Source organism: Symphalangus syndactylus, chromosome 5, assembly GCF_028878055.3.
Source record: "Symphalangus syndactylus isolate Jambi chromosome 5, NHGRI_mSymSyn1-v2.1_pri, whole genome shotgun sequence".
Lineage (NCBI taxonomy): Eukaryota > Metazoa > Chordata > Mammalia > Primates > Hylobatidae > Symphalangus > Symphalangus syndactylus.
Window position 1 is genome coordinate 49134994 of NC_072427.2, and position 15007 is coordinate 49150000.

The following is a 15007-nucleotide window of genomic DNA, read 5'->3' on the forward strand; positions in this document are numbered from 1 at the left end:
TTAGTAGAAACGGGGTTTCTCCAAGTTGGCCAGGGTGATCTCAAACTCCCAACCTCAGGTGATCCGCCTACCTTGGCCTCCCAAAATGCTGGGATTACACGCGTGAGCCACCACACCCGACCCTCAGCACTATTTGTATAGCAACATTGTGGCAGTAAGCCCAAGTGTCCACCAATAACAGACTCACTAAAGAAAGATACATAAAAGACACATCCACACACTGAAGACTAAGCTCTTTATAAAAACAAAGAGCGACACTCTGATAAAGTACTCCAGTACATATGGTTAGTAAAAAAAAAACAAGCAACACAAGTAATGCAACATGCTACCACTAGCATACTCATTCCAGAGAACAAGGAGGTTACAGAGGAGACTGAAAAGTCAGAGGGGGCAGGTGGGAAACTGGGTGGAAGGGGTGGGCAGGGGAAGCGACAGGACGGTGTGTCTCTGCCTAGTGTTGATTTTTGAACCATGTGACTGTATTCCCTTTTTTAAAATGACTGTAAAACAAAATAAATACTCTTCATATTAGAAATAAAATCTTAGAAAAATTTGGATTCAAAACTAGGATTAGTTATACCCTGGCAAAGTTCACCACCATTCCCGAAGGCAGTTTTCTCATTGACATAATGAGATACAACAGTGTGCATGAGGTCTTCAGTGGGCCTGCACCCTACAGGTGCTCCAAACACGCAAATCACTACTATTACTACTACTATTACATAAAAGATGTAATATATAATTATACTGTCACTACTATAACCAGCATTACATACTAAGACAGCCCACGTTCAGAGTATAAAGAAGGCTGTGGAACCCCCTGCAGAAGGTGGGAGGGCCTGGGGCTGTGGATAAAGGGGAGTTCTCTGGGGCTGTGCCACCTGAACCTGGAACCTAGGCCCCCAGTTTCGGTCCCTAGGCCTGTGAGCCTCAGCTTGCTCATCACTCACTCTCAACATGGATAACATTTTCAATGGCAAACATGTTTAAAAACCATAAGCCAGCTCCCCACAACAATACCAGAAAAAAACAAGTCTCCACACGGGCCCAGGATGAGAACCTAGAAGTGGTACTAGCTACAAAACACACGGAGAACACGGTTCTTGCACACACCTTATGAGACGTCAGAGAGCTACATGGTGGAGGCGTCTACAAGGCGTAGCCAGACGGTCTAAATGGGCCATGACAGCAACCGCCGTTTGTTGCAGATCAATGGCAAGTTCGCTGTCTTGTGGAAGGGTGACGTACCTCAGGAAACTCTCATTGGGGCTCAGAGGGCCAGACAAAAGCTAGAAGGGAAAAGTAAACAAACATTCAGAAATGGTGGGAAAAATTAAAGTAACACAATTAGCCTTTAATTATTCTTTATATTTTGGTATTGACTCATTTGACCCATCAAATGACAATGTCGATGACACAGTTATACTATACATCTATATATTTATGCAGCATATAAACTGACAGTACAAATGTCTAAATTTGCTGTATACATGTACACAGCATTGACTGTGTATGTATACATTTATGATACTACAGGTAAGTTGAATCCACACAGATTACTAACATGACCAAACCACCCTACAGGCCTAGGACCCCCGGAGAAAGGCAGAACCACCTCTGTGGAAACCCAACACAGCATCTCAAGCTAGCCTTGAAATCTAAAACCAAAAACTTTATTTTAATCTAAACGTTGCCCACTCTGGAGAACACCTACTTTCATTTGCAAATTAAATCATAGTTCTAATTCTTCTAAAGGCAGAAGAGCCTTATTATCATTAAAGACTGCAAATAGAAGAAAAACCAAAGCATGATATTGGAATGCCTAAGACTTTCCCAAAAAGACTGGCAAAATCCAACTTATACTTGACCTGTAAAGACCAGCAGTCCTGGAGGTTTAGGCCAAGGGCCCTGCACGCCTGCTCCTCCCCCAGCTCAGTGTCCACACCTGTTAAGCAGGGAGCTGGTACTAAACAGAGTGACAGCTCAGGTGACATGCCCTGCACAGAGCCCAGAACATAGGAAGGGCCAACAAAGCAGACCACTATTTTCGTTGTTCTTTTCTGGTATTGATTTAAAAGTGCATGTCTCAAGCTTGGTTCTCTGCTGACAAGGAAGTCAGTGTTCACTGATCCGAGTCTTCTCCACAAACAAGCCTCCCACACCTGTCTCATCTGACTCGCTGCTGTTACCATCAAACACACACACACCAGAGAAAAACACTGCCGTGGACATGCACACTGGTCTTGCTTAAAAAATAACTAGACTCGAGTGCCACCTACACACAAAGTTCCATCATGACACTCACGTGCATGTCGCCCTCGGAGTGGGGCGTATCCTTCCTGTAAATGATGCTCTGGAACCTTTGCAGCAAGGGCAAAAGCGGGGCGCTGGTGCCCGGGGCAGCGGAAAGCTCATTGTCAGTCTCCTGTGCCTCGCTGTCCCACAGCTTAGGCAACAACAGGATGGCAGACAACATTGGGAGGCTAAAGGAGAAAAGATATTTATTCCTAGTAAAAACAGATTAACTTTTTTTTCACGGTTGATCAAAAATAAAAGCAAACAGCTAGATAGAAGTGAACAAATACTTGGGATATGAAAGGAAACGAAAGTAAAGCCGTGGTAATTAAATCACTGAATTGACACTAAGATTTTAGCACAAGTCATCGCCTTCTGCTGATAGGAAAGACCAGTTAAGAAGCTTAAAGAGCATGTTTACATGAAAGATGATTAAAGATTTACAAGTTAGACCTAAAACCATAAAAACCCTAGAAGAAAACCTAGGCAATACCATTCAGGACATAGGCGTGGGCAAGGACTTCATGTCTAAAACACCAAAAGCAATGGCAATGAAAGCCGAAATTGACAAATGGGATCTAATTAAACTAAAGAGCTTCTGCACAGCAAAAGAAACTACCATCAGAGTGAACAGGCAACCTACAGAATGGGAGAAAATTGTTGCAACCTACTCATCTGACAAAGGGCTAATATCCAGAATCTACAATGAACTCAAACAAATTTACAAGAAAAAAACAAACAACCCCATCAAAAAGTGGGCAAAGGACATGAACAGACACTTCTCAAAAGAAGACATTTATGCAGCCAAAAAACACATGAAAAAATGCTCATCATCACTGGCCATCAGAGAAATGCAAATCAAAACCACAATGAGATACCATCTCACACCAGTTAGAATGGCCAACATTAAAAAGTCAGGAAACAACAGGTGCTGGAGAGGATGTGGAGAAATAGGAACACTTTTACACTGTTGGTGGGACTGTAAACTAGTTGTGGAAGTCAGTGTGGCGATTCCTCAGGGATCTAGAACTAGAAATACCATTTGACCCAGCCATCCCATTACTGGGTATATACCCAAAGGACTATAAATCATGCTGCTATAAAGACACACGCACACGTATGTTTATGGCGGCACTATTCACAATAGCAAAGAGTTGGAACCAACCCAAATGTCCAACAACGATAGACTGGATTAAGAAAATGTGGCACATATACACCATGGAATACTATGCAGCCATAAAAAATGATGAGTTCATGTCCTTTGTAGGGACATGGATGAAACTGGAAACCATCATTCTCAGTAAACTATTGCAAGGACAAAAAACCAAACACCGCATGTTCTCACTCATAGGTGGGAATTGAACGATGAGAACTCATGGACACAGGAAGGGGAACATCACACTCCGGGGACTGTTGTGGGGTGGGGGGAGGGGGGAGGGACAGCATTAGGAGATACACCTAATGCTAAATGAGGAGTTAATGGGTGCAGCACACCAACATGGCACATGGATACATATGTAACAAACCTGCACATATTTAGAATCAAGTTTCTGAGACTTGCTACTCAAATTTATTCACAGATTTTGAAGTGTACAATTAGCTTACAGAAATATATTTTATGTATTCATTCAGACACTATATTACAGTAGATGATATACTCCAAGTTTGTGAAGCATAAAATAATTTATCTCTATCAAAAACATGAGTAGAAGAATATCTAGCTATCTTTTCCAGTTTCAATGACTTGTAAGACTATAACAGTATCAACATTCTCCTACGGAATTAGAGAACCAATCTCCAAAACCACCTGATAATCTGGAGGCAAAATGTCTACACTAATCTTTATCTCTGATCAATGAAATATTTTTAACTTTTCTATGTTACTCAATAATAAATTTTTAAAAATTCTATCCCAAGACTGCAGAGAAAGGATCTTATGGCATCAATGTTACAGCTGAATTTTTGAAATCAACTCCAAGCCTATGTTCAGGGCCTCCAGCATTAAAACTCTGTGGTACTGCCTTCACCAGCAGGCTCAGGAAGTGGACTCAGAGCCGTGGGCGCAAACGCCAAAAGCCTCCTGCCGGCTGGAAAAAGGCACAGTGCTGACCTCTGCAAGGAGAGTGAGGAGTGGCCTCACTTTTCCTCTGCATCTGTCTTTCCTGTTGAATTTTATATTTTCTTTAAATTTAAAAACCTTAACAAAAATGTGTAGCACCTAAGACCAGAGTTTATGTTTTTCTTACACACAAATGATTCCCATTCAAAATTTTTTACACTAAAAAGACCAGCTACAGGACTAAACTATTTGATCTTGAGTAGTTGTTTACTCCCACATTATCTATAAGACTTCAAACCAAGCGCCACCCTGCACTCAGGACAGCAGCTCCTAATCATCACAGAGAGACACATAATGTAAGTGCTCAACCATCCACGAATGACTGATGGCCAAATCTCTAAGCATCCTCTCTCGTCCATCTCATTTAGTATCACAGCTTCCTGAGTCTGGTCAGAGTATCATATATCAAATCTCCTGAAAAGCTGAGAACCCAGACCCGGAATCACAGCACCGAGAGCCCGCTGAAAACAGAGGTGAGAAACCAACCTACTAGGCTTCTTAGCTCTAAAGCGAGGGTGGTAAGAACCAGCCTCAAGCAGGCCAGCTGTCTGTGTGCAGAAGGCAAGAAAGGAAAGAGCTCACCCTGTCACCAGGGACCTGAGGAACCTGGTCGCTCTCTCCACCACCTCCAGCCACACAGAGGATACGGTGCTCTCGTCGAAGAGCGAGGCCTCGGGAAGTGCTCCTCGGGCGTCCAGGGACTTCTGCAACAGCTCACTGCAGAGGTCCACATCCTCGCCCAGGCACACACGCATCAGAGGAGCCCGCCCACTCCCCTCACTCTCCCGCTGGGCTTCCCACCCCTCAGCGAGAGACAACCCCACTGTCACCTTTCCAACTCCTCACTCAACAGGCCAAAATCTAGCGCAGCTGTTCCAGTCAATTCTGTATTTCACGGCTGTCACATGAGCAATACACTAACTTCTTGTTCTTCTAGAATTAAGTCTGTACTCAGGTGTTCCATGGTAGTGGTTGACGTGGGGTTGGGGTGCATGCACTCTCTTTTTTTTTCTTTAAAGTACAGACATGAAAAGCCAAACAGCCTCTGCAGCCTCTCATCTCACAAGCAAGGAAACTGAGGCGCAGAGGGCACATGGGATCAGCTGAAGAGCACATGGTGGCTGAACCGAGCTCGAAACCCAGTCTGTTGATGCATTAGGGAAGCAGAACAACGCGCCACACCAGGGACCGTACCTGATTGCCAGGCCCTGCACAGGAAGGCGAAGGCGAAAGACAGGGCCGCTCGAGATCCCACTCTGGTGAGCCCCTCCACACCTTTGCTCACAGGCTGGGAACTGCAGACGACACACACAGAACATACAACCAGTCAGCAGCGGAGGGTGCAGATACTACATAAAATCAATACTATGAGAGGGTGTGTAAGAAAATCTGACCAATGGTTTTCTTCAAGTGACAAGATCACAAGTGGATTTTTAGTTTCATTGTTTAACAACTTTGATCAAATGTCTTTTGTAAACGAAAAGTTTTCTCTTTAAGAATCAAAGAAATGTGGCCAGGCGCGGTGGCTCACGCTTGTAATCCCAGCACTTTGGGAGGCCGAGGTGGGCAGATCACGAGGTCAGGAGATTGAGACCACGGTGAAACCCCGTCTCTACTAAAAATATAAAAAAAAAATTAGCCGGGCGTGGTGGCGGGCGCCTGTAGTCCCAGCTACTCAGAGAGACTGAGGCAGGAGAATGGCGTGAACCCGGGAGGCGGAGCTTGCAGTGAGCTGAGATCGCGCCACTGCACTCCAGCCTGGGTGACAGAGCAAGACTCCGTCTCAAAAAAAAAAAAAAAAAAAGAATCAAAGAAATGTATAAGGAATTTTAAATGTCTTGGGAAAATGCTCATGAAATGACCTCCCAAAGTGAGATTCTAGTGGGAGGAAGCATACGATAAACAGATACATATATAAACAGAGGGAGAATAAACCCCACATGGGAGACCAGGCCGGAGAGGAGCTGGAAGAAGAGCAGCAGAGCCGCACAGGGTAGCTTGGCTCGCCCCAGCTCCAGCGTCCTCCACTCGGGGTCTGCTCCTGGCCGTGGGTGAAGCCCTGCGTGCTTGACCCACCCTGTGGGGAGTCGCCCTCTTCTGATGTGGTGCTCATCACCCTCCTATGTGTTTTTAAGCTTTTCACTACTTGTGTATGTTAATTTCACAAGTCACAGTTTCATTCCGCATGTAGTAAAAGGCTATGCAAATGGTACACCACAAAAACCATCCTGTACAAGAGAGAAAAGGCTAGAATACAAAAATGCATAATCTCAACTCAATCATGCATAGAAAGTATTGTATTTTATACTTTATACTGTGTCATATTTCTAATACATATATATTATAGTATTGCTACTATAGACTATATACTCCAAATTTACTAAAATTTGCTTTCATGATCAGGGGATACGCTATAAAAACAGGTGATATGGAGTTCAAGACCAGCCTGGCCAACATGACAAAACCTTGTCTCCACTAAAAATACAAAAAGTAGCCAGGTGTGGTGGTGGCATGCCTGTAATCCCAGCTACTCGGAGGCTGAGGCAGGCAAATCACTTGAACCTGGGAGGCGGAGGCTGCAGTGAGCCAAGATCGTACCACTGCACTCCAGCCTGGGAAGCAGAGCAAGACTCCATCTCAAGAAAAAAAAAAAAAAAAAAAAAACACACACACACACACACACACGCAACAAACAGGGATGTTATGGAAGGATCTCCCCAAGATACAATGTGTAATAAAAATGGCAAAGAAGAACACGGCTGGCTGGCCGGGGCAACGGTACACACTTATCCACAAGTGCCTGAATAATGCACCGAGAGCTCAGACAAGAAACACAAGAACCTCTGAGAAGGGCACTGGGTACCTGGAAGACGGAAATCTTTGCTCCCGAATCCTAAATGAGAAATATGAACATGACAAGACACAGACATGTAACAGGACACACAGTCCTTAAAGAGAAAGCACATGGGCCGAGTGTGGTCAGAGGAGGTGGGTGAGTCACTTTAGGTCAAGAGTTTGAGACCAGCTTGGCCGGCATGGCAAAACCCCGTCTCTACTAAATATACAAAAATTAGCCAGGCGTGGTGCTGCATGCCTGTAGTCCCAACTACTTGGGAGGCTGTGGCAGAATTACTCGAACCTGGGAGGTGGAGGTTGCAGTGAGCCAAGATCGTGCCACTGCACCCCAGCCTGGCCTGGGTGACAAAGCGAGACTCTGTCTCCAAAAAAAAAAAAAAAAAAAAAAATCACTACTCAGCAATAATGATACATGCAACAACCTCCTTGGGAAAATATCAAGGGGATTATGCTAAGTGAAAAAAGTCAGTCTTGCTTGAGGCCAGGAGTTCAAGACAAGCCTGGGAAACATAACAAGACCCCATTCTCTACAAATACAAAATTAGCTGGGTGTGGTGTCATGCATCTGAGGTCCCAGCTACTCAGGAAGCTGAAATGAGAGGACTGCTTGAGCCCAGAAGTTTGAGGCTGCAGTGAGCTATGACTATATCACTGCACTCCAGCCTGGGCATCAGGGTGAGACCCTGTCTCCAAAAATTACAGTAATAACAATAATAAAAAATTAAAAATCCAATGTCAAAAAATCACATAATAGACACAAAGAACAGATAAGTGGTTGCCAGCAGGTAGGGTGGGGAGAGAAGACGTGAATGTGGGTATAAAGGGCCCTTGTCCATGTACCCTGATTGCAGTGGAGGTCTCAGAAAATCCACACATGAAAAAACTGCAAAGAAATACACATGCAATTGAGAGCATGTAAAACTGGGAAAACCTGAATAAGATAGGCAGACTATCAAAGTAAATACCCTAGTTCTGATGACTGTGTCATAGTTTGCAACTAGCTACCATTGAGGGCAATGGGGCGAACAATAAAAGAATCTCTATACTATTTCTTACAACTGTATGTGAATCCACTTATCTCAAAAAAAGGCTTTTTTTTTTAAATTTTAGGAATTCTTCCAATTAATGAAAGCTATATTCCAATTAATCCATCAACCCTATGTCATCACAAAGGAAACAGCGCAGAGAAAAATCAGCTGGGCTCTCAGCCATTTCTGCAGCTGAGGGAATTCAGTTTGATTCAACAAACACACAACAGTGCTTGGACAATCTTAGCATCTGCCGCGCACCTGTACATAACACTCTGATTCATGACCATCACAGCCAGTCAGGAAGGAAGGAAAGAACCATGGCACTCCTGTTACCAAATGGGTAGGAATCTCATCTGTCTCTTGGTTTTACTCTAAAACTATTTTCAAAAACACAACATGTACAGTTGTCCCTTGGTATCAGCAGGGGATTGGTACCAGGCCTGCCCCACCCCTGGCTCCATACCAAAACCCTAGGATGCTCAAGACCCTGATATAAAATGGTGTAGTATTTGCATATAAGCTGTACACATCCTCCCGTATAATTTAAATCATCTCGGCCAGGCACAGCGGCTCACACCTATAATCCCAACGCTTTCGGAGGTCGAGACGGGAGGGTCGCTTGAGCCCAGGGGTTCAAGACCAGCCTGGGCAACATGGCAAAACCCCATCTATACAAATTAAAAAAAAAAAAAAATTGGCCAGATATGGTGGCTCATGCTTGTAATCCCAGCACTTTGGGAGGCCAAGGCAGGCAGATCACTCGAGGCCAGGAGTTAGAGGCCAGCCTGAGCAACACAGTGAGACCCCAGCTCTACAAAAAATACAAAAATTAGCCAGGTATTGTGGCACACGCCTGCAGTCCCAGCTACTGGGGAGGCTAAGGTGGGAGAATCACTTGAGCCCAGGAGGTCAAGGCTGCAGGGAGCCATGATAGCCCCACTGCCCTGGGCAACAGTGACACCCCCATGTCAAAACAAACCAACAAACAAAATCATCTCTAGATTAACACCTAATACAAGGTAAATGCTCTGTAATTGGTTGTTATATTGTATTGTTAATTGTATTTTTTAATTGTTGTGTTGTTTTTTATTGCTTTTCTTCCAATATTTTCGATCCACATCTGTGGGATGTGAAACCCACAGATACAGAGCGCCAACTGTAATGTGATTTCAACTATATTTAAACATAAGGAAACAAAAAAGGAAAACAAACACAAAAATTAAAACGTAAGAAAACAAGGCAACAGGCTACAAGTATTGCTCCTGTCTCTGGGGAGCAAGACGATCAGGGCTTTGCTCTTGTTTCTTTCTGCCTCCTGTACTTTCTGTGTGCTCTCCAGGGAGTCAAAGTCACTATCACAGTCAAATAAAGCCAACACTCCTAACTACACAAAATATAGTTTCATCTGGCAATCTTGTAGTTTAACCTTCTGAGGACAAAAGTCTGACAGACAGCTTCATTTTGGAAAAGTACAATTTTACATGCGCTTTAAACATTCTAGTGGCTGTTAGCAAATAAGAGGAAATCTGTAATATATTATCAGGCATCAACAAATTAAAACTCATATGCACAAAAGCATCCAAGCATCCCCACTTTTTTTTTTTTCTTTTTGAGACAGGTTTCATTCCTGTTGCCTAGGCTGGAGTCCAATGGCATAATCTCTGCTCACGGCAACCTCCACCTCCCCAGTTCAAGCAATTCTCCTACCTCACCCTCCCAAGTAGCTGAGATTACAGGCATGCGCCACCACGTCCTGGCTAATTTTTTTATTTTTAGTAGAGACGGGGTTTCTCCATATTGGTCAGATCTCGAACTCCCGACCTCAGGTGATCTACCTGCCTCGGCCTCCCAAAGTGCTGGGATTACAGGTGTGAGCTATCGCGCCTGGCCCAAAAGCATCTCTTGTAATAAAAGAATAAGAAAATCACATTAGGAAGGAAAAACATGAAGCATCTAAACTAGATGGGCACTAAACATTACAATCTATCTCCTTACCCAGCAGCAAAACAAAATAAAACGTGCACAATGTTCAGAACTCATTTTCAAATTTATACTTGAGCTGATTTACAGCTTTGGCTGGCTTCCACAGTTACTGACAGAAAAAGGTCTTTAAAATAATGACACAGAGCCAGGCGCAGTGTCTCACACCTGTAATCCCAGTACTCTGAGAGGTTGAAGCAAGAAGATTGCTTGAGGCCAGGAGCAAGACCCCATCTCCATGCACACACACACACATACAAATTATTTTTATTTAGCCAGGCATGGTTTCATGTGCCTGTAGTCCCAGCTACTCAGGTGGCTGAGGCAGGAGGATCACTAGAGACCCGGAGTTCAAGGTTAGAATGAGCTATGATTACACCACTGCACCCCAGCCTGGGTGACAGTGCAAGACGTTGCCTCTAAAAAAATAAAAAATAAAAAATAAAAGAAACAAAAAAATTTAATTGAATAAAATAAATAATGACAGAGATTACATAGTATGGTCTGTTACTACATGAGCAAATTGGCAAATCCATCCTCCAGATTACATAAAACATACAAAAAGGGAAAGCAAGAATAAATTTCAGAAGGTGAAGACAGACACTATATTGAAAATCTTAATTAAACTTTCTGAAACAAAACAGTCTGAATTTTATATTTGACTGGCATTAGGATTCTTTTTTTTTTTTTTGAGACGGAGTCTTGCTCTGTCGCCCAGGCTGGAGTGCAGTAACACGGATCTCAGCTCACTGCAAGCTCCGCCTCCCGGGTTCATGCCATTCTCCTGCCTCAGCCTCCCTAGTAGGTGGGACTACAGGCGCCCGCCACCACGCCTGGCTAATTTTTTTGTATTTTTAGTAGAGACAGGGTTTCACCATGTTAGCCAGGATGGTCTCAATCTCCTGACCTGGTGATCCGCCTGCCTCGGCCTCCCAAAGTGCTGGGATTACAGGCGTGAGCCACCGCGCCCGGCCCATTAGGATTCTTTCTTCGCTTTATATTACCTTTTTTTGTCCACAGGAGGCAGAGAAATGCTGCTGCTTTTCCACTTAACTTTGACATTCTCCTGAAAAACAGTTCAAGGCAATGAAACAGTGCTCCAAGATTACCAGCCTCTGCTTGAGTCGCAGGGCTGAGAGGGTGGTGGTGGCTGACTGGACGGCCAGGGCCTGCTGCTCTTTAACCAGCACAGAAAGAGACTCCTTCAGTTCATTCACATCTAGAAAATAAGACAAGAAAACATCTCACCTGAGGACAATGTGGCCACAGTTTGTTGTAATGTTAGGAAAATGGATGATGACAACAGGTAGTACTCAAATGCATGATATGTGGCAACAGTGGTTTTAACCACTTTACACATATGAATTCAGGCAACCCTCACACCCAGCACTGTCAAGCAGTGTTGTCCATCCATTTTATGGATGAAGAAACTGAGGCACCAAGTGGTTAAGCAACTTCTCCGAGGCCACACAGAGGAGTATGGCACATGACAGAGACTCTGAGCCACCATGGCATACTGCCTCTTTGAAAACATCATACAAAAGTTGGCCGGGCACGGTGGCTCACGCCTGTAATCACAACACTTTGGGAGGCCAAGGCGGGTGGATCACTTCAGGTCAGGAGTTCGAGACCAGCCTGGCCAACATGGCGAAACCCCTTCTCTGCTAAAAAAAAATACAAAAATTAGCTGGGTGTGGTGGTGTGCGACTAGAATTCCAGCTACTCGGGACGCTGAGGCACAAGAATTGCTTGAACCCAGGAGGCGGAAGGTTGCAGCGAGCTGAGATTGTGTTGCTGCACTCTAGCCTGGGTGACGGAATGAGACTCTGTCTCCCCCGCAAAAAAAAAGTTACTAACACAGAACTTTGAAGTCAATATCAGTCAGTATTTATCCGCAGCACATCTCCTAAACAGAGAAAAACACTAGCCATTATTTTTATGTTGCAAAACCAAATTCAAAGTAAAAACAATGTCTTGATAAAATTACCCAGCATGCATGACTCATGAAACACATTTATGGACATATTTTAGAGGAAGATAAAGTAAGCAGTTAGAATACACATTCTAACTAGTGATATTTCATTATATTATTCTACTTCTATGTATCTTTGAAAATTTCCATACTAAGAAGTGTTTTCTAAGTAGCTAGAAGGCAATCACGAGTGAAAATAATTCAAAGGATTCTGGTCTTCCGATTAAGCATGCGTCTACCTCAGAGTACAGATCGTTATAGGGGAATTGTAAGTTACCTCCCACGTATCCCCTATAACAGCACAGTTCCCAGTGACAGGGTGAGAGCTGGGCTCTTCTGGGCCTGCCTCTCTGCTGCTTACTAGCTTGGAGGCCAGCAGTCACCAGCCTCACAGCCCTGGATCCTGACAGGTAATAGCAACACCCCTACCGACTGCCTCCCCTTGGGCAGAAGACATCAGTTTTCCGGCTACCCATGACCTGGATATGCTCTCCGCTGGATGGGAGGGACCTTAGAAGGCAGGAGAGGGACACATCTCACCACTCCCTGGAAAGGCACAGGGCACACTGTGCCCAGCACCAGCAGTAGGATGTGAGACCTGGAGCTTTGCAGCTAAGAGTTAATAGTTATTTAAAAGGACATGAAGAATACTGAATTGCACACTGGGCTCAAGATGGAGAAGCAAAAGACTGACAGGTAAAGCAGTGCCCCTGCCCTTCTCAGGGCATCCCCACTGAGCCACCCTTCAGGCAAGGAGGCTGGCCCAGCACTTCAAGGGCTAAGCCCTTCCTTAAGAGTCACTGCATTTTCTGCTTTTAAATAATACATCTCCCTTCTGCTTGGCTGCGGAGCCCAGAAACAACCCCAAAGCTCCAAAAGGGCAGCTCTGCCCTTGAGCACCCATGTGCCCTTCTCCCTGACACCCTCCTGCTTATTCCATCGCAATCCTGACTGCCCAGTCCATCATTCATGTACACTCTGAAACAGTGGGTGAGAAAATACACAAACCATGGACACCACGGGGGAGTCAGAACTCCTACCCCTGCCTCACAGTAACCAAGGGCCTCTAGGCAAAGTGGGAAGCCTGGACTTCATCTCAAGCTGCCAGTGATGAGGTGAAGCACGCCCTATCCCTGCCAGAGCAGGGTCACAGAAAGATTTAACCACTTACACAGAAGATTCAAGTAAGACCTAGAGTTGCCTAACAACATGTTCTATTGAGAAAGTCACTCATGATACCAAGAACCAGGAAGATCTAAAACCAAATTTTAAAAAACAATTATAGAAATACCACAATGAAAGATGTGGGAATAATGTGGCCAATAATTAAAAGCAGTCATGATAAAAAGGCTTCAACAAGCAATTACAAACACATGTGAAATAAATGAAAAAATAGAAAGCCTAAGAAAAGGAAGACAAAAAAAAAGAAACCACATAGAAAGTTTAGAACTGAAAAATATAATAACCAAAATAAAAAGCTCAGTGAATGGACACAGCAGTAGAATGGAGGAAAAAGGGCAAAGAATCAGTGATGTAAAAGATAGAAGTTACCCAATGTGAATAACACAGAAGAAATCATGCCCCTAAGGCAGGACATGATGGCTCATAGCTGTAATCCCAGCACTTAGGGAGGCCGAGGCAGGTGAATCACAAGGTCAGGAGTTTGAGACCAGCCTGGTCAACATGGTGAAACCCCATCTCTAACAAAAATACAAAAATTAGCTGGCCATGGTGGCAGGCACCTGTAATCCCAACTACTCAAGAGGCTGAGACGGGAGAATCATTTGAACTCAGGAGGTGGCAGTTACAGTGAGCCGAGATGGTGCCACTGCACTCCAGCCTGGAAAACAGGGAGAGATTCCGTCTCAAAAAAAAAAAAGAAAAAGAAGAAAAGAAAAGAAAGAAGTACATGCCCCTGTGGGGGAAAAAAAAACAACAAAAAAACAAAATAGTCTCAGGGACCTATGGGACTATAACAACTCCGGTCACTGAACTCACGAAGGGACAGGAGAAAGAAGGTGGGGTCGACCGGGAGGCGGAGCTTGCAGTGAGCCGAGATTGCACCACTGCACCCCAGCCTGGGAGACATAGCAAGACTCTGCCTCGAAAAAAAAAAAAAAAAAAAGAAGTTGGGGTTGAAACTGTACTCTAAGAAGTGATGGCTTAAAAGTTCCCAAATTTGGCAAGGGACATAAACCTATAGATCTAAGGTAAGCAAACCCTAAACAGGATGGACCCAAAGAAATTCAAACTAAGACATATCATAACCAAACTCCAAAAAACAAAAGACAAAGAAAACATTTCAAAGGCCACTAAAGAAAAACAGTACCTTAACTATCATGGATTAGCAAGTCAAATGACAGCGAATTTCTCATCAGAAACCATGGAGGCCGGCTGAAAGTACAAAATATTTTTCAAATGATGAAAAGAACCATTAACTCAGAATTCTTATACCCAGCAAAAATGTCCTTTGGGAATGAAAAGGAAAGCAAAACATTCTCAGAGGAAGTAAAACAGAATTTGTCACCAGAAGACCCACACCAAAAGAAAGGCTAATGGAAGTTCTCTAAGCAGAATGGCAACCATAAAAGAAGAAAACCCTGGAACTTCCAGAAGGAGGAGATGACAAGCACACCAATGCATAAATACAATAGACTTTTCCCTCACCTCTTGACTTTGCTAAATTATGTCTGAAGGTTCAACCAAAAATTATAACATTGTCATATGTGGTTGTAAATGTAAGCAAATGAAATA

General features: G+C 44.0%; 1 protein-coding gene and 1 long non-coding RNA gene across 2 annotated transcripts in view; both read right to left on the reverse strand.

The window, feature by feature from the left end:
- Nucleotides 1-1117: 1117 nt before the first annotated feature.
- The window catches only part of LOC129482492 (E3 ubiquitin-protein ligase HERC2-like), a 33573-nt gene continuing 19683 nt past the window's right edge, over nucleotides 1118-15007 (reverse strand). Inside the window, 5 exon segments of the mRNA XM_063638494.1 lie at nucleotides 1118-1234; nucleotides 1236-1289; nucleotides 2306-2483; nucleotides 4997-5131; nucleotides 5609-5709. Coding sequence (XP_063494564.1) covers nucleotides 1172-1234; nucleotides 1236-1289; nucleotides 2306-2483; nucleotides 4997-5131; nucleotides 5609-5709 — 531 coding nt within the window. The 3' untranslated portion in view covers nucleotides 1118-1171.
- On the reverse strand, nucleotides 6694-14650 carry LOC134736785 (uncharacterized). Its single transcript, XR_010121037.1, has 2 exons — nucleotides 14583-14650; nucleotides 6694-11500 (listed from the first exon to the last, which is right to left on the reverse strand). It is a non-coding gene; the product is annotated as an uncharacterized lncRNA (long non-coding RNA).